The 19,558-nt window shown below is 36.9% G+C and overlaps 1 protein-coding gene across 1 annotated transcript in view; it reads left to right on the forward strand.

Annotated features, from left to right (window-relative positions):
* Positions 1 to 19,558, forward strand: part of PTPRK (protein tyrosine phosphatase receptor type K) — a 392,252-nt gene that overhangs the window by 131,217 nt on the left and 241,477 nt on the right. Inside the window, exon 4 of the mRNA XM_015858508.3 lies at positions 3,550 to 3,821. Coding sequence (XP_015713994.2) covers positions 3,550 to 3,821 — 272 coding nt within the window. The remainder of the gene's footprint in view (positions 1 to 3,549; positions 3,822 to 19,558) is intronic.

A 19,558-nucleotide genomic window follows, 5' to 3' on the forward strand; every position in this document is an offset into this window, starting at 1 on the left:
TATTAGGAGCTACTAACTGGTGAATAGATTAGAAGGACTTCAAAGAAAAAGTAAAATTAAGTTTGTAGTTTGGGAGAAATATAAATGATGTATAAGTAGGAAAAATAGCACAGGGTATGGTAGGAGAAAGAACGTTGTTTATGCATTTTAAGGATTGCAAACTTGCAGTGATGGGTAAGACTTTTGGGAATTACTGAAAGGAAGATGAAGCAACATAAGTGTCAAGCTCAGGAAGAATGTTGCTTATGAGTTATGATGCATTCTGTAACTGTCCTCTTGCCATAGTTACTAAAGTCTTTTCACTTAGACGTGGTGACAAATGGTCAGGGAATGGAGCAGTTAAGAACAATGGCTCTTTGTCCAAAAGTAAATGATGACTTTGGATACTTTTCACCCCTGTTTTCTTACAGTATAACCAGAGATGTTATCTCTTTCTGTCTTATAACAAGAAAAGCTTGCTTTTCCATCTTATTAAAAATAATAATAATAAAATGCCTTTCTAATGCTTTTTTTTTCTTTTTTTTTTTTTGGATTGTTAAGAGAGCAACTCACTTGCAATGACTTCTTTCCTGTAAAAACCTGTGCTCTGTTTCTAGAAGGGTACTTCTTTTCTTTTCTTTATTATCTACAAGGGAAGTAGTTTTATACAGTGTTTTACTTCTACCTGTGTGATCTCTTAGACCAATATAACAGTAAAAATCACAGAGGCTTCACTGGGATTTAGTGAAATAGCTAGTGTGCGCTGTATCTAACTGCATACTTGGTTGCTTTCTGCCCTCTTTATTTTTTTATTTTTTTATTTTAATAAAGAATGCCTTTCTTAGTGAAGGTGTAAGAAAATACTTTTTGAGTTTTCCAGAAATAAAAATGTGAGGTTTAGTTGACTTTGGCATTGGCTTCTAATTTTTTTGGACTAAGTAGATGACAGAGGAAAGAGTGGCTGTGTGCATTCATGGGGAGAATCTGGTAAGAAGCTGAAAAAGAGGAGGGAAGGGGAAGTAATCTAAAAGATGTTTAACACATGCTTTGGCTTTGAGACAAATGGTTTATGAATGTTGTCCGGAGCATTTCATCAAATGCTATGGGACTAAAACATATAGATGGATGTATGGAAGTTTATTTCTAAGTATTTTTAAAATATAAAAAATGGTGTTGAGTAAGTAGAGTACTATAAAACATGAGTATATGCTGAGAAATTATGTTCATGCTTCTAAAGACTATTGTAGCTTAACTTAGTATAGAATCAAGGTCTTGGAATGATTCTAGTTTGTTTGATTTTGGTCTTCATTTCCTCCTAGTAGTTTTATCGTTATCTTGAGACAAGTTGAAAGAAATATTTCAAACATTTTGCAAACTTTGTGTCTTATATTCTGTTCCTTCATTCCCTCCCTCAGATTCCCTTCTTTTAGCTTTAGAAATAAAGAAAAATTAAAAATTTTTTAGGAGAAAAAGAATTCATTTTTTATCTACTTAAATACAATTGCAAGATGAATGCAACAAAGGCTAAGAGGCAATGATGGGAGTCTGTGCATATGCTGTGGAAAACAGTTTTTGTGAATTTTTTCTTATCTTTTTTTTGCTTTTATGACTCGTGTAGGAAAAACATCCCATAGTTCCTACATGACCTTCCCCTGCCAGATGCATAGTATTTTCTCCCAAATTTGCAAAATAATATCCTGTATTGTGTCATTCATGAGTAATTTGGTGCTTATAAGACAACATGCGTTACGACAGAGGTTGCAAGCATGTTTTCTCTAAATAAGTTGGTTCTAGAGTCAGGAAGCATAATAACTGCCCACTGATGATCATAGTGTAGAAACACTTCTTGAAAGAGCTTGCATGAAATTGTCAGTTGATTCTAAATCATAATCACTGGAGTTCTCTAACAGCAAACCTTCATAGTGTAATACAATTTTTTTGTGCCTGTAAAAGTGACTATTAATGATAACAATATAGCAATTAACTGATAGTCTGACAATTCTCTTTTAAAAATAAATAAATAAATTCAAGAGAAGGTTCTGCATGTAATTCTGAATACTAACTAGATGCTTCTCGTGTTACATTATTTCTTTATTATTTTGAAGAGGAATATTTAAAAAGATCCCTGAACTATGCTGTGATAAGAGCTGATTTCTGCTGTATCGACGCCTCTTTGCTTACAAACTTTTTAGCACAGAATTGACTTGTAGACCAGTAAGTTACTATCTCACATAGATGATTTAATCAATATATGTAAGTTTTCATCATCTTCTGATCAACAGCATGCCAACAATTTTCAGAATGGTTGGTACATTTGTTTAGAGTATCTTTGAACACAGTATTTCCTGATTGGATGAAAATCAAAATACAAAACTTTATGTGCATAGATGTAATTGTTTACAGAAATGTATGCTTACAAGAAGGTTTTCAGTCAATAATATTAATGTATATGCTCAGGACTACTTATTTTGGACAAGTGCTCTTCTAAAATTTTTTAAATTTAGCCTAATTTTGGAACTGTGCGTTTGATGGGTTTTATCTGAGTGTTCAGAAAGAATGTTTTTTTATATAATGTCTCTCTTCAGTAAAGCAGAAGCTAAATCTATCAATATGAATGTTCTGCAACCATTAAGTAAGACTGTGGCAGGGGTTTTTCCTCCTAGCTACAAAGTTTTGCACACTTGAAGCATGCAGTATCTCAGAAGCCTTGTTGTGTTGGATTGATTTCCTAGGTAATGCACAGGTATAGAATCATTGCTCTTGAAGAAATGAAGATGCTGTAAGACTGGGATACAGTAAAATAAATTGGCAGCCTTTACTGTCTTTTCTGTCCATTCTGCAGAGCACGAGGACTAACCATTTCACTATTTATGTCCCATATCACTTTGTTAAACATCTTTTTTTTCTGCTTTCTGCCTCTGTAGCTTGTCAGGCTCAACTTATTCTGTCTTCTGTATACTTGTAAAATAAATTTATAGGATGGGCTTCCTTCCAGCAATAGAAGCCTTTGTGTTCCTTTCAAACCCATTTGGCAAACAAGCAACAAATATGGCTTGCTGTCCCAAGTGATCTAGTTCTGTTGCCAGTATATCTAAAATTCAAGCCTCCTTCTGGGTGGAGGAAGATTTGGTAAAGCAGCACTAAGGAATGTGGGCCTTGTTATTCCATATTTTTCATTTTAAGGAAACCACTTGTGCAAATTGAGAGAATTTTGGCCCCAGTGACTTCAAAATAATGATAATACTGTGTTCTTGAGTACACTGATCCTACTTTCAATTATTTGATTTTAAAGCAGAGGAGATAAGTTTTTCTAGTTAGAATCATCAACAGAGATCTTCAGAGATATAACTTTTGTAGATGCTATTTCAATGGCATTTCTAGGCATTTTATAGCTAGCTAGATTTCATGTGTGAATTTTAAGTTTTTGTGATATGAAAATATATGCATTTAATTCTGGTGTTTGTTTGTTTTACCATGAACAATCAAACAATCAGCTTCTTGGCATTTATCTTTACTTAGTACTATGTTTTTTTCTTCTTATTTCCCCTTTCCCATTCCCATGTTTTTTAGGGTCATATATGATAGTGATTTCGTCGGACCATGACCCTGGAGAAAAGACTCGACTTCAGCTTCCAACAATGAAAGAAAATGATACTCACTGTATCGATTTCAGTTACCTTCTGTACAGCAAGAGTGGAGCAAACCCAGGAACTCTGAACATTCTAGTTAGGGTGAACAAAGGGCCACTGGCTAATCCCATCTGGAATGTCACTGGCTCCACTGGCAAAGACTGGCTTCGAGCAGAGTTGGCTGTCAGCACTTTCTGGCCCAATGAGTATCAGGTAGGCTTGAAACAAATTCTCACCTGTGTATATTGTTTACAGCTAGATTCTATGTTTTTCATTAATTTTGATCTGTTCTTTTAGAGCATTTTCTTGGTGTCCTTAATTTTTCTGTTTGATTACAAATAAGTAAGTATTTGGGGATAGAAGTGGGTTTTGTTTGTTTGTTTGTTTTGTTTTTTAAGAGGAATCGATTAGTCAGAGTTGTCTGTTATTGTATAATGAGAAAAAAATTAACAGGAAACAAGCCTCATTAAATGAAATCATGAGGTTCAAGTTCAGAGACATCAAAAACGATAAACTCCCAGAAATAAATTGCCTGTGCAACTGTAATTTGTACCTGTCTTCCTTCCTCTTTTCAATATGCCTGTATTACTGTGTGTAATTACATGACTGTAAATGTGTTTTTTCCACATGACATTTGTTTCATTTGCTGTTCAAGCAGAATGGTGCTCACCTAATGAGCAGCTGCTCAGGACATGTTATTTTCCTCTTTCCTGGGACAAAACCATGTTCAGTGTTGGGCTCTTGTTTTATGAGAAAAATTGTCTTTTTATTACTTAATGCTGTTACTTGATTTGATTGATTAATCTGAGCAAGTACCTGCAGCTATTTCACTCAGTGGGTATCTGATGTGAAGTATGAATCTTGTACAGAGGCACTTTTGTCCTGGAACGGGGAAGGGGAAGGAATGGTATTAGGCATGCTCCTCTAAGCTGTTACGTCATGAACTCTTACATTGTGTGGTGTGAAGCGCTTACAGGACATTGAGCATTCTCCCAGTCACTAGTGCTGTTGCAAACAGGTTGGGTATCTGAACTAGTTATCAAATGGAGAAAAATGGCCTCTGTATTGATGTTTTTCTTGACAAGAGGTATTGTGGGAATGTTTCTTAAAGGACCTTGTTTAAAATGTGTTGCTATTGCCCATCATCAAAATCATCTCCATGAGAAACAAGCATCATTGCAATTGCTAGTAACCTTACTTAAAAGGTGAAACTGCTGTATATTTATTAGCGTTTTTTTTTTTTCCCTTTTGTTTCCTTGGTTTTCATATTTTTATTTATAAAACAATTTGATCTATCAATGCCATTGAAATGATGTGGAATTTGATTTCAAGATCTGAAACCTGATTTTGTAAAGCCTGGCTTCCAAGGAGGTGTTTTATTAACCCTTTTACATTGCTAGAAAGTAGCCTTTGGTGTGCTTAAAAAAAAAAAAAATCAGGAGCCTTTCATATCAGTATAGTAGTAATCAAGTGTAGCAGCATTATATGCAGTAAATCAGGTTTCTGTTGACAGATGGCCAGGCTTGACAATGAGATTGGTGGTTGGGGCTTTATCTTAGCAGCATGGCCATTTTTCACTTACATTACAGCTTTCACATTATCTCACGTTAGACTCTGCTAAAATTCATTCTTTCTTTGCTTTGTCGTCCAGCAAAATATTGAAATCATACATGACACAGCTGAATTTTAAATTAAAAATAAATCTGGGGGGGAACTGGAAAACTGTTAATGCAGTGAGATGTAAAGCACAATTATTTCAATTATTTTATGAACAGGAGGGGAAATGTTCATGCTGATGATACATGCCTGCTTGCTCATACAAATGGGCTGGTATTTTTGTGAATTTAAGTAGTCCTTTGAGACCTTAGTCATATTGTTCTTCATGGATGTGTGTAGTTTTTTTTTTCTTTTTCTTTTTTCTTTGTTTAGTGTTAGTTTTGAGTTATTTATCAGCATGGAAGTCTTATGTCTTATGTCTCATAGGATTTTTTTGTTGCAGAACTCTAGCTCATGACTTTATCACTTTGATCTACCTGTTGAGCTGTGTTTTGCTTTCATTGGAGGGAATTGCACAGTGTTTTTTAAAATGAAACAGAGAAGACCCTTTGCTAGAAGGGAGACTGGATAATCCCTGCTTTTCCCAGCAAGGTCACTGCTGCAGATCTTGAGGTGCCTGTATGTTGGTCACCAGGTCAGTTGCATCACGATTGCATGCACTTCTAAATCAGAGAAGAGGATAAAGATCAGTAGGGGCTGAGCAGTGTAAGTTATGTTATGAGGAGGTCTCACATGGTGGGCTGGATGCTAACGGGCTGGCAGTGTGATAATAGTCGTACAATGCTGCACCTAAGCTAATTAGCTTCTGTGGTTGTTGGTTTTGTTTTGTTTTGTTTTTTCTTGATAAAAGATAGTACAGTTTACTACAGTAGCTTTACTGGATCAAATTAAATTGCTGTTTAGATTCATAGCCTGTCTCTAACAGCAGATAGCTGTGGAAGTATGCAGCTGAGTTCATGAGCAGGACAAACTCATGGTTACACTTACCCAGAATACTCTTCCAGCCTTGACTTAATTTGTGGTTGGAACTTTATAACCAATGTAGTCCATTTATATACTTCTGTTAGTCTAGGCTTTCTTTGCACTGTCTTAAGCTTTTAATGACTATAGTGTTCATTACATGAAATTCTGATGGTGATTACATATTAGGACCATTCCTGTGGGTTTCTCCAAGCATGGGACTTACAATTCTTCTGTTATGATATTTTGCACTATCATGGTTTCATGGTATTTCATTGGTATTCCTCATCAAAATATTGTGTAGTGCACTGGGAGTTAAGTGTTAATGCTGCAAGTTCCATGTATTTTCAGTGTATTTCATGAGTTCTGGTCTCCTGGTCTCAGAAGAGAAGAATGAACTACAAATCCTAGATGACTCTGTTCTTCCATTTTCCATTTGGAGTGTAGAGCCCAACAATGGGGCACCCCTTTGTCGTGGAAACCAGATCAAACTATGACATGCTCTCAGGAAATTTCTGCAGTCCTTTAATGATATGGTTTGTCTTCTCTCTACTGCTAGCAAGGCATCTGCATCTTTGATTCTGTTTGTTTAACATGGAAATGAACTGTCAGGGAAGAGTTTGGTTAGGAAATTCTTTGGGACTGAAGACATGATTTGATTTTGGTCCTTGTTAATTCTGGAATTTTTTTGTCACTCTTGTTGGAAATATTCCACCTTTGACCTGTCTAAAGCTTACTTCAAAGGAAAAGTATTTGGGTTTTTTTGTTGTTTGAATTTTGTAATTGTTTGGGAAATTTATTATCTGTTAGTTACTACTGTAGCTCATTAGTTTATTTTAGTTAAGATGTTTATTCCTGTCTTGATGTATTGTTTTGTCTGATGCTTCTGTTTCTTCTCCCAAGTAAAGACTGCACAACTGCTGAGGGCTGTCCTTTCTTTTCTGCTTTTCTCACAGTTTTCCACTTCTCTTTCCTTTCCACCTGTGTAAACCTTCTTGATTTTTTTTTGATTTTTTTTTGTAGTTGTTTTAAATAAAGGAGGGGGTTGTGTTTTGTTTTGTGTGTTTGAACACTGCTCTCTCACGTTCTTTGTCTTTTTTTATCTTCCCCTAAGCAGTAGAAACATGATGTTTCTACTACTACATCATGTCTTTGATCAATCACTGCTGAAGTCCAGTTTGCAGTGTGAACCATGGACATCTTGGTTTGGGTTTTATATTACTTGTTTCTGTTTTTTTTTGTAACCTAGGATCAGAAACTGATAAGGAAACCTGAAATGTGGAACAACACAGCTCAACAAATCTCTGCCTTGCTAAGAATGAATTATTTTGTTTCTTTTTGATTTTTTTAAAAACTTTGTTATCCAGTCACAGTGCTCTATAGGTTGAAAATAGACTAGCTGAGGTACCTGTTTGATAAGAGTGATAATTACCCTTAGAAATATAACTAGCAAACTAAAAATACTGAATTGTCGATGCTCTTATACCAGTTAAGGAATAGTAATGAAGAAACACAAGATACTCTAGAGAAAGACTAATTGTTTTATTCTTTCTGACCTGTAAATACTAATCTGGGCAGTGGATGTGTTCTTTATTTTAGTTTTGATGATTTAAGTGATTTATAAATGTTTCAGAAGCTCAAAGATATTTAAATGTTATTTTCCTTCAAGATATTAGAAGGTCTTGTCACAGTGATAGAATTATAATGGGAGAATGGCAGATTGATAGAAAATTAATGGGATGTACATTCAGGCCATATGCTAGGTAAAGTTTCTTATGAAATAGGAAAACTTGTAGTCTGTTTGGATACAAAGTCAGTTTATTCTAAGCATGCAGGGATGTAGAATTATCAGTGTGCATATGGGGTATGATTAGGAAGGCAGGGTGTAGATGCTATTTGCTTTAGTTGATACTGCTGAAGGGAAGCAACAAGTGAAGTGCTAATAGAAAGTGCAGTAGTACATAAAGCCTATGTGAACTGCATAGAACTGAGTTAAAGGCCAGGATGAAAAGAAACCCAGCTCCCTTAACCACCACTTTCCATTTCTAAGAGAAATCTTCTTGGTTCTATACAGTTGCTAGCCTTGAAGTGATAAACAGAATCAGGAATATTCAAAAAAGCAGCTATTGAGAGAAACAGACTGATATCAGAGGGCTGGTATTTTCAAAGGATGTCATTTAAATTGGAATACAGAAAGTGATTTAAAATAGTATCGAAGATATATTGAGTGAATAAAACCTACAAATAGTGTGATTTTGTTGACTACGTAGGAATTGAATGTAAGAAGAGTATTAGAGCTTTTTAAGAAACAGACTGATAAGTGGTTACAAAGGTCATGTTAAAACCTCCTGCAAGTCTTGAATGTTTGGTTGTGAGACAGTGTGAGCTTTATGGAAATCTCAGCATGAGCAAGAGTTCAGTAGCAGCAGAGCTCAGAAAGCTAAATCTTCTTTCACCTGGAAAAAGGTGCAGTTCAGGGGTGTATGATTAACAGCTGCAAAACCAGGACTGGCATGAAGAAGAATCGTTTCTACTTCTAGAATTACTAGACTTAAGGGCCATTTTAGTGTCTTTGGTGGACTAGACTGGGAAGAAAGAAAAATAGATTCAGACAGCAGACTGTAGACTGTTTGGAAGTTTGTGTTGGGTGGAGCTGGAGCTGTAGATGTCAGATATAAGGTTAAGGAGATGAGGCAAGATCTGTCTAAATGTATGTACATTTAATTGTTTCTCTATTCCTAGGGAGACTAAATGCAAATTTTACATTCTTTGGTTAAAAGAATATGACTGGACTGATTAGGTAAAAGTTAGATAAAAATACAGGTATAGGAAACAGTAATGGAAATATTTGAGTTTTGGTGATATAAGAGAGGGGTTCCACTTAAGACGCTGAGATAAACTGGCACTTCCTGAGCTACCAAAAGAGGAAGCCAGAGTATCAATTTGATAAGGTACTGTAATCATAAATTTACCTAATACTGGGTCCCTTCCAACCCAAGCCATTCTTTGATTCTATGAAAGTCACTAAAGTGCTTCTCCTATAGGTTCATCATTGTGAGATGCCTTTGGGAATACTTAGCGGCTCCTCAGTATTTAATGTGATTGTCCATAAATGATTTCATTCCTAGTTTATTAATACACAATGAAATATTTTTTGTCTGTTTCCATCTTTCTTCAGATTTTTTTTTCCTTTGATGAAAACACTTTCACCACTTTATCATTATCACTAATGATGAAAAATTGAGCCCCTTTGGAAATATAATTAAATATGAATAATATTGCTTTCATGTCAGAAACACTTTGTAAACTGCTAAGTGTTCTTTTTGCTGTTGGTAGATAACAATTAATCAGAAGACTTTTTGTTGTTTTTTAAATACAGTTTCTTGAAAAGTTACTCTGAAAAATGTATTCTGGTAACAAACTTCCTTTTCTGCTTCTGAAAGGCTTGCCAATACAGATATATTTTTTTAATTGTTGTGATAAACATGAAAAGGGTGTAAGCATATCCATCATATCTCTGTCTCATTTCTTGTGAGATGTTTATCAATTTGGTGAGGACAAAGAAAGGTTAAGTTCCAGCAAAGTGATTACTGGCAAGATTTTAATAATTCAATAGTGCAGATCACAGTATACTTATAGGTCTCATAGGAATTCTTCAGTTCAGTCAATCTCATTCCAGTCATCAGGCTGGGAAATTACAGCATACAAAATAAATGTTGCCTCAACAAGTCCCATCATGTCTGAGAAGTCAGCTTCTAGGTTTTCAGTCCCACCATGATTATTGGAGATTTCACTGATTCTTTTTCACTTTTCTTACAAATGACAGTGCTAGCTTCATCTCTTCTGTGGCATATTTTCAGTAATGTATGTTCTGCCATAAGTGGCTAGCCATAAATGTGGTTATTTTTCTTTGATTTGGAGATTACTTGTGAACAGAGCACTTGCTGAGTGATAGGAAGATGGGGTGGGAAAGAAAGTGAATGTTTAAAATATGTATTGTGTGTGTGTCCCTAAGTTTTTCTTTCTGGGAATAGAGCTCAAGATTTACAAATCTGATATACTTATAAATTTTCACTTGAAAATGTATATAATTAGTAGCTTGATGGATTTAATTTTGTTAGTCAGTTAACTAAATTTTGGGAGGGCACATTAAAAGGGAGAAAAGATAAGTAGTATCAAATTTTATAAATAAAAATAGCTGATATTATTGTTCATCAAATAAAATTTGTCAGCCCAATTTAAATCAGAGATTGCAAGCAGAGAGCACTCTGCCTCTGCAAAGTGCACAGACTGCCTTTTCGGCAGCAAGAAGGAAAGTCTTTGGCCACCTTGATTTTAACAAGCTACAGGACTGGGGAGCTTGGGAAGTACCTGAAGTTGCCCTACCCTTAGTCTTCTACTGAAGAAAGAATGAAGTCACAGAATTTTGGCTCTAATGTTTTTGTGCATCTAATAGGCAAAATTTAGCAATTATATAGCTTTTAACAAATCAACATAATTCCTTAAGTTTACCCCTTCCCTTTTCAGTTTACTTTTCTACTGTTTTGCTTTCTTATGTTACATTTGTGATCAGTTTTTTGTTCTACCGTGCTCTGTGTTTAGCTTTGCTAAAGGTAAAATGTAAACTTATTAAACCTAGTATGGAAATTCTGTACTTATAACAATGGATCATTACATTGAACTGTATGTCTGTACATATAAGATACAGAAGATTGTTTTTCTACTGAAAGGAAGATGATGTATTTTGACTTTTTTTTTTCTTTTTTTCTTTTTTCTTCCCCCCCCCCCCCCACTGTTCTCTGTAAGATAGAAGCTATTTTCAGGGCAAGGTGATGAAAATTTAGTATTAGATGCCTGGCATTTCCAAAAGCAATGAAAGAATGTGGAAGTTAATGTGCTGTATAAGTTCATGCTTTAAATTGCCTTTAATTGCATTAAAATCTCAGGTGGAAAACTAGCTGTCTGTAAACTCATGAAGACTTTCTTTGAGGTAAATATATAATATTTTTCAGCCCTTGGTTAATTTCTCATGAAAAGTATGTGACTTTAACCTCACTGCTTTCTGGAGACATTTTACATCAGCAAGGTGGTATGCAAATGTTTTATTATCCTTGATTACCAAGATTATGAAAAGCTGGTAGCGTTTCCCTCCTGTCATACAGCAAGGTCTTTCAGCCAGTGAAGTGCAAAACAAACTGTTGCTAATCAGCTAACTTGGAGTAACTGATTCAACTTGTCAGAGTTACAAAATTGACTTAAATCGTGGCATATAAAAAAAGCTCTGGATGGTTCTTTTTGTCAAGATTTTTCTTTGATAGGGTTTTTGTCTATACTTGGAAGGCATAAGTAATCATTACATAAGCAGCTGAAGTTTTGTCATCCTTTTAACAGGTTTTGCAAGATCCTAAGAAAAGAGTCGGAAAAAAATAGTGAATATCACTGTACCAGGCAGCCAGCAATGGTACGCTTTCCCAGTATGCTCATAAGATATGTTTTTATTCACAGGAAAAGTGAAACGAATGAAAGAGATTATGGCAAAAATCAACAATAGACACTTGAAATAGATGGTTAGAAGAAAGCAGGAACTGGTAATATTCTGAGGAAATATACAGATTCAGTAAAGATTCAGAGTAATTAATTGTGCAGTGCAAGAGGTTTCCAGACTATAAGTAAGTGAAAATAAAAGAAAAAGTTTAATAAGGCAGTATTGAATCAATATCAGAACTTCACAAAAATCTCTGAGATTCAAAAGCTGGAACCAACCCACTTTCTAAGTGGCTTTGCTTATAACAGTCAGGAACTTCGATTTAAAAGTGTTAAAACTCGTTGCTACACTGGTAAGATGTGGTACTATATGATATTTTTTGCTGTGCATTGTATACAGTTTATTATTCTTTTCCCTAATACTGCTAGTGTTGAAAAAAGTCCTGAGAATTATGCAGCCCCGTATCTTTTTGTCCTTTTTTTGACTTCTATTATTTAGGGCATGATAAAATGCTCAAGAGGAAATTTGTTTTGAGTTTGTAGCATGATATGCACAATGTGTTATAGGGGTTTTTGTTCTTCTTTTCTTAAATATATTTTTGTTAATGTTTTCTTTTCTATTTTTGATGCTAAGTGGTGAACAAGCCTGAGGCTTGGAGTGAAGTCCAAAGGTTTTCTTCATCCACAGAAGTGTCTGATAGGAATCCTTTGTTGACTGGTGATATGACCTTCTCATAGGGAAGTAAATGCCTCATATCTTTCAAATTCTCCCCACCTGGTACATAATTCTGTGCTTTAGTTTAGACTTTGAGTTGACATTGACAAACTAAGGTGGTTGCTAGGAAGGAACCTAAAATTATTATTCCAGTATGGGAGAATATAGTGTCTCAATTTCTTTGCACTGGGATCACACTCCAATCAATTATTCAACTTCTATGTTAAATAAGCAGTACTGTTGATTCTGAACTTCTTCATGGTGAGGGTGATGGAGCACTGGAACAGGAACAGGCTGCCTGGACAGGTGGTGGATTCTCCTTCTCTGAAGGTATTCAAGACCTGGCTGGATGCCTACCTGTGCAGTCTGCTGCAGGGGCCTGCTTTGCAGAGGGGGTTGGGCTTGGTGACCTCTGGAGGTCCTCTCCAACCCATACGATTCTGTGATTTTTCCACTATGTCCAAAAGGTACTCCAAAGAATTTAAAGATCACTCCTTGCCACATTTTTTCTCCATTGCCCTTGCTTCTTCCTGCCAGTGAGGTGAATAGTAGCCCTGTTCTGGTTATTCTGAAACACCAGAGAACAACTTTCTGACTATGGGGTAGTGATTGGGAGACTTGCAGACTAATCAGTGCCCTGTGGGATGTCAGGCAATGGTGCTGTCAGGCAGAGAGTGCTCTGGGCTCCAAGCCAGGAGCTATTGCTCTGCAGCCTTTGCAGATGTTAAGACATTAATGGCGATCTTTGAAAGATCCTCACTGTCAGTTTTGCTGCTCCTTTACTATTTTCTAAATGTCTTTATGTACATCTCCCAGAAGGTTTAAAGAATTGGTACAAAATTGGTTGGAATGGATTACTTCCACAAAGCACTCTGGCTGATGAGAAGAAGCCCTGTGCAGTCCTGTAAGCCTATCTAGCATTCTGCCTGGCTTTGTATGTCACAATTTAGTGTCACGTGTCATAGAATTTCAGAAGGCTTGGTTGGAAGGGACCTCAAAGCCCACCTAGCACAAACCCAGCACCATGGGTAGGGCTAGCCCCAACTAACTCAGGCTGTCCAGGGCCCCATCCAGCCTGGCCTTGAGCACGTGCAGGGACGGGGGCATCTACAGCTTCTTTGGACAGCCTTTGACACTATCTCACCACCCTCTCGGTAAAGAATTGCCTTCTAACATCAAATCAAAATCTTCCCTCTTCTAGCTTTACACTGTGTCAACTGTGTCTTCAGGGTCTTTTGCATATGGTCTACTAGAACTTTTCATGTACTTTTTTTTTTTTTTTTTTTTTTTTTTTTCTTTCCCCCAGAATAGGGTTCTAAGGCTGAAAATGTTTTGGGTAGGCAGCTGCTGCTGTTTTTGCAGGTGCCTGTGCCTGAATGGTGCCCAGACCTGCCTGCAGCTCAACCAAATAACAGTGAGTGGAAAACCAACCTATGGCTCTGCCTCCATGTGGGGCTGCAATAACATGTTGGTGCGTGGCATCTTCAAGGCAGTGTGGGGGAGTGTCAATCTGTCTCCAGGAAGGCATGGGTGGAGTGGGCACCCTGCTGTGGGGTTTTGTCTGTGCCACTTCCATGCCCTGCTGCAGGATGGGTGTTCTTGCCTTTATTGGGGATGATGTTACATGGCTGTTCTGTTCCTGTGTAAGTTAGCTTCAGAAGTTTTCTATCAGATTTTTAGTGTTGATGGATTGAGCTTTTGCTTGGATAAGAAAATTAACAATTAGAGCAAAATGTAGACTTATCTGTCTGTGCCAAGCAATGAATTTTTATCTCTTGGACAGTGAATTCTTCTCTAGGTATTATCTGTGAAAAGAAAAATTTTTATCTATTCCCTTTCATCAAATAGTGCAAAGTACTTTTTTTTTTTTTTTGTGCTGCATACAGGTATGTTTAGGGACTACAATGTCAATGCTGCAGGATTTTAGCTCTTCAAATATGAGATATAAGGTTGTCACCTTGGAGGAAGTAGACTTTTGCTGCTCTTTAAAGAGCAAAATCATTTACAAGGAAGGAAAGCATATTTGTTCAATCTGAATGATTTTGAGATAAGCCTTAGAAAATAAAAATCCTTTAATGCCAGGCTTCCCAGTGTAATTTTGAAGCACTGGAAGAGAAATCAAATGTTTTATGGTGGCATTCTAATGGTGTTCTTGAACTATAAGACAGAATTAAAGAGTTTTGTAATGCAACAGTTGTGTTCATTTCTGGTGACATTCTACTGGCTTTTGCAGAAGTCAGAAGAAACAGAGTTTGCACCAGATTCATTAGCAGGTGTACAAACTGCCTGCTGGAGTATTTATAGCTTGCTTTGCCAACAACGGAAGAGAAGGACTGAGTGTGTTGTATCTCCCAGCTGATAAGCTACAGCAGCAAAATGCTTTATGTCCAGCATATGTATGGCAATATATGAGGTTGCTTTTTGAAGCATGTGCTGTGCTCATGTCTTGTAGCTTTGGTAGGTTCAATTATTAGCAGATATGTAAGGATCAGTTTACCTTCAAAATTTACTGATTAACTTAAATTGGATTTCAACTGAAAATAAAGAAAAAAGTCTCTAACTTTGTGGACTTGAAGGCAGGAAGGGAAGCAGGTGATGTTTTCTCTTTTTTTCTTGTGATTTTTATAGGCACACATGCTCATGTACTCTCACACAAAACCGTACTTTTCTCACATTTTGTCTTTATTGTGCCTAGATGACTATAGAAAACCTTCACAAAATGAGCTAAGGAAGAATAGCAGTGTTCATAAGTATGCATCTTTGTTTTGAGTTGCATTACATTGGTATCAATGAGAAGTGCACTTTTTTCTGTCCATGTTGCTAGCTGATTTGCTGTCAGGGAGGGCAACTGTATAGTGGTCTTGACTTCCCACTTCACCTTCACCCACAGTTTTGGTCAAGGGAACCATGACACTGGTATCACATTTCCAGTGTGATATTTGATTTTCTCTATTGGAAGAATAAATATATGCTGCCCTTTATGCTATGCTTGTACTTTTGCAGAATAAACAAACCAAAACAAAAACAGATTTATTAAAAAAATATAATCCTAACTCGCTGAATAAGAATTTATGTGCTCCATGGATGGAATTGGTAAACGATTCTGTAATATGCCAAAACCGGTGATAAGCTCTCAGTGTGGCAGTTTTTGTTGGGATTTTGTTGTTGTTGTGAAAGATTAAACATACCAAGCAACTTGCAAAGCATTGTAATCAAATTTCTGTGCTAGCAAAGAATATTTTCTCAATAATAGAGGTTGATAGGAGACTAGTTGTTTCTTGTCCATCTCAACATAGAAATCATAGAATGGCCTGGGTTGATAAGTACCATAATGATCACCTACTTTCAACCCCCCTGCCATATGCAGGGCCACCATCTACTAGACCAGGCTGCCCAGAGCCACATCCAGCCTGGCCTGGAATGCTTCCAGGGATGGAGCATCCACGACCTCCGTGGGCAAACTGTTCCAGTGTGCCACCACCCTCTGTGTGAAAACCTTTCTTCTAATCTCTAACCTAAACCTCCCCTGTCTCAGTTTAAAACCATTCTCCCTTGTCCTATAACTATCCACCCTCGTAAACAGGTGCTCCCCCTCCTGTTTAAATGCTCCCTTCAAGTATTGGAAGGCCACAGTGAGGTCTGCCTGGGGCCTTCTCTTCTCTAAACTAAACAAGCCCAGTTCCTTCAACCTTTCTTCATAGGAGAGGTGCACCAGCCCTCTGACCATCTTGGTGGCCCTCCTCTGGACCCGCTCCAAGAGCTCCATGTCCTTCCTGTATTGGGGGCCCCAGGCCTGGACACAGTACTCCAGATGGGGCCTCACAAGTGCCAAGTAGAGGGGGACAATCACCTCCCTCTCCCTGTTGGCCACCCCTTTTTTAATGCAGACTAAAACACTTGGCTATCCGGGATGCATGCATGTACTGCCGGCTCATATCCAGCTTCTCATCCACAGGACCTCCAGGTCCTGTGTCGTGTATGTGTGTGTATACATGAACTCAGTTGTCCATGTGCTTAGTTTTTTCTGCTTCCATTTTATAAGAAAAATAACCTTGAAGTGACATGTCATTTTTGGTCCTGCACTCAATTATGAAGCCTTAATACCATATATATTTGAACAATGAAAGACAGCTTAACAGCAGCTGTCTAGTGTTCCATAGAGAGCTGCAACATCAGATATTCTTGGTAGTGTTGAATTTGTTCTGAATTACATTGCCCAAGTGTTGATTTATTACTGAATTGTCCAAAGGATAGCATGTAGAATCATCAGTATCTTTCAAAAACTGTGCAACTGGTTTCAGTTTTATATCTCTCTTGATTCAGAAATTTAAGTGAAATAGAACATGGCATGCATTTTAATATATTACTTGTTTACATATGTTAGATAAATATTGCATTGAAACAGAAAAATGTGCTAAGTGGGTATTTTGTCACAACAAAGCAGTTAAGCTAGACACGTACATTTTCTTTGACTACAGTTTTATGGACCCATCAGTTATCTTCAACATATTTGAGTGAGGAACTGCCCCCCAAATTAGTTTTTTTTTTCCTTTTTCAAAACTGTAACAGCGGATATTTCATTTTCCAGAGCACATGAACACTGCTTATATATGTGTGTGTGTGTGTTTCCTTTCCAACAGTATAAAGCAACACTGTGAAAAGTGTGCTTATTTCAGGACCTGGTTGACCATGGTCACATATAGGACAGGGTAATCTGCTAAAATGAAGATAGATGTCTTCATGTTTCTACTCCTAAAGCTAGAGGGCATTTTAGTTTCAGTATATATATTTTTTGCTTGCTCTCAAAATGGAGTGGCATTATCAGTATAGGCAATAACATTCACGTCTTCTGCGAATCTGAAAAACAAAACTTGTAATCCAGTTACTGATACTTTTAATAACTACATACAGAGTTATAATGTTACTCGAAAGTGAAGTTATCCTTTTCTCCAGTTTAATTAGACTGTTAATTAAAAAGGGAAAACTGGTTTATCCATTTTACAATCCATGCTGATTTAGCCACTGTAGGTCAGTCCAACTGTGGGGTAAAACTGGTTCTACAGGAGCTTTGCATGGCCAAGACTGCAAAGCAGTTTTTGTGCTAGGAACACCTGAAATACAAACACACTGGTTGCTTTATTTACTAGGCACTGTTTGGCTAATGTATTTCAAGTCCTTGTACTTTCACGATAACCTTTTCCTGATAAGTTTACAGAAAATAGTTTGGGTTGGGCTGGGATAAAGGCAAAGCACAGCACACAATTATTTTTTTTTTTTAAATTCTTTGTTTTTGTTTTGTTTTCTTTTCGTTTTTTTTTTTTTTTAATTATTATTATTATATTTTATTTATTTATTTATTTATTTATTTATTGCTCTGATTTGCAAATATTTTTTGGTGTTATTTCCCATATAGGCAATTTCTGCTATAATCTTCCTGCTGCTGGTTTGTTCTAACTTTGTGTTTCTCTCTACATTTTTGCCAGGAAAGGAGCTTGTGGAGTTTTGAAGCGAACAGTGAAGAATTGATATAGCTGAGAAAAAGCTATTGTGTTTTTTTCTTTGTTTTGTTGTTTTGTTATTTTTTTCTTTGTTTGTTTCTTCCATTTTTCATTTTACTTCTCCCAGTGATACCAGCTAGCTGGTACATTGCACATGACCTACATTTTGCTGTGGTTCATGGCTGCCTACACAGGCAAAACCAGAGCTGCTTCCATTAATTTGGATGAGCCCTGGAAGCAGTGTGTTCACCTGACATACTTGCTTCTCTTCTTCCTGTTGCTCTTTGGCTTCCTCCTTCAGCAGATTCTTGCCATGACCGGAAAACAAAATAGCTAATAGTAATAAAGTAATAACAAACTGCAAACTGCCAAAGTAAAACCCAACATAACCAAGCAGAAAAAAACTTGTTGATATGTAGGTTACTGGGTTTGCTGCATCTGCTGAGAAGTGTGACGATTCCCCAAATGCTGTGAGGACAGGACTGTGTAGCTCAGATGGGATCGGGATGAGAAAGCTTGGCCTCTGTGTAGCCAGTAGATCAGCTCTGCTCTACCTTCAGTGCTGTGACCAGACTTGGTGAAGCAGGGCTGCAGAGAGCAATGTGGAACTCAGTCCCTCCCTGTAGATTTGCACTGCAACAGATCTGGGAAGTTAAGATCCGGGAAGTTATTTTCTCAGAGGTGGTTGGTAACTCTAGCTTGTTCTAGAGCTGTTCAGAGACAAGGCTGCATTAGGCAGGTGTCCAGTGTTCGTGGTTGGGAGGGGAATTTTCCAAGCGTGTAACAGATGCTAACTGCTGCAAGGTCTTTTACTTGGAAATCTTCAGGGTGATAAATTGCAGGAAAGGCTCTCTGTGAGTGCCAGCAGTGCACAACCTGCCTTTCCATGTAGGAAAGATGCTCCAAGATCATCATCTCTAAGGCACTTTGTTGGTGGTTTCCAGCTGCACTGGGACATGTGTGGAGAAGTTGGCCTGAGATACAGCTTAGCATCTGAACACTTAAAAAGACTGCACAAGGAGAGGGTTATTAGCAGGGATTGTTAGTGGCTGAAGTATAACAACCAGGAGGTGAATGCAGGCAAAAAACAATGGGAAGGTTGTAACTTTGGCTCTCACTTCTCAGTGCAGGGGCATTAATAATGGGCAGCAAATCCTTCCAGAGGCATTATTTACTGCCTGGTTAAATTGCCTCTGGAGCACTGATAGCTGCAAGTGCATGCAGGAGTATTTCTGAGGCATGTTTTGTTTTTTGCAATGAGGGTTGATATTCGCTTTCGGAAAATAGGTAACAAAATGGGAGTAAGATCTGCTTTAAGCGTAGTCAGTGTGTTCAGGGTGTTTCTGTCTAGAATCTGAATTTGAGATTAATGTTAATCCTTTAAAAATCAGAACAAAAAAAAAAAAAACCAAAACCAAAACAAAACAAAAAAAACCCCACATTTTCATGAAAATGAAAAAAAGAGTCAATTTCAAAGCATATAAAATGGAAGGTTTAATAAAAGGTGGACTTACAGTTTTCCACTGATATCTTTTGTATTTTAAATTAATAATCATTTATTGAAGGAAGTAACACAGTTTGCATTTCAGTTAAAATGCAGTTTCATTTGACTGCTTTGCCTTTATTATTTCAATTACTGTAATTTTAAATGCAGTAAATTTTCATAGTGTACAAAGGAGCCTTACAGGAGTTCCTAATTGCTTTTCTAAATGCTTAGACTTCATATAAATATTTTG

The sequence above is a fragment of the Coturnix japonica genome, chromosome 3 (assembly GCF_054131305.1).
Source record: "Coturnix japonica strain WE chromosome 3, WE-NBRP24, whole genome shotgun sequence".
In the NCBI taxonomy this organism is placed as follows: Eukaryota; Metazoa; Chordata; class Aves; order Galliformes; family Phasianidae; genus Coturnix; species Coturnix japonica.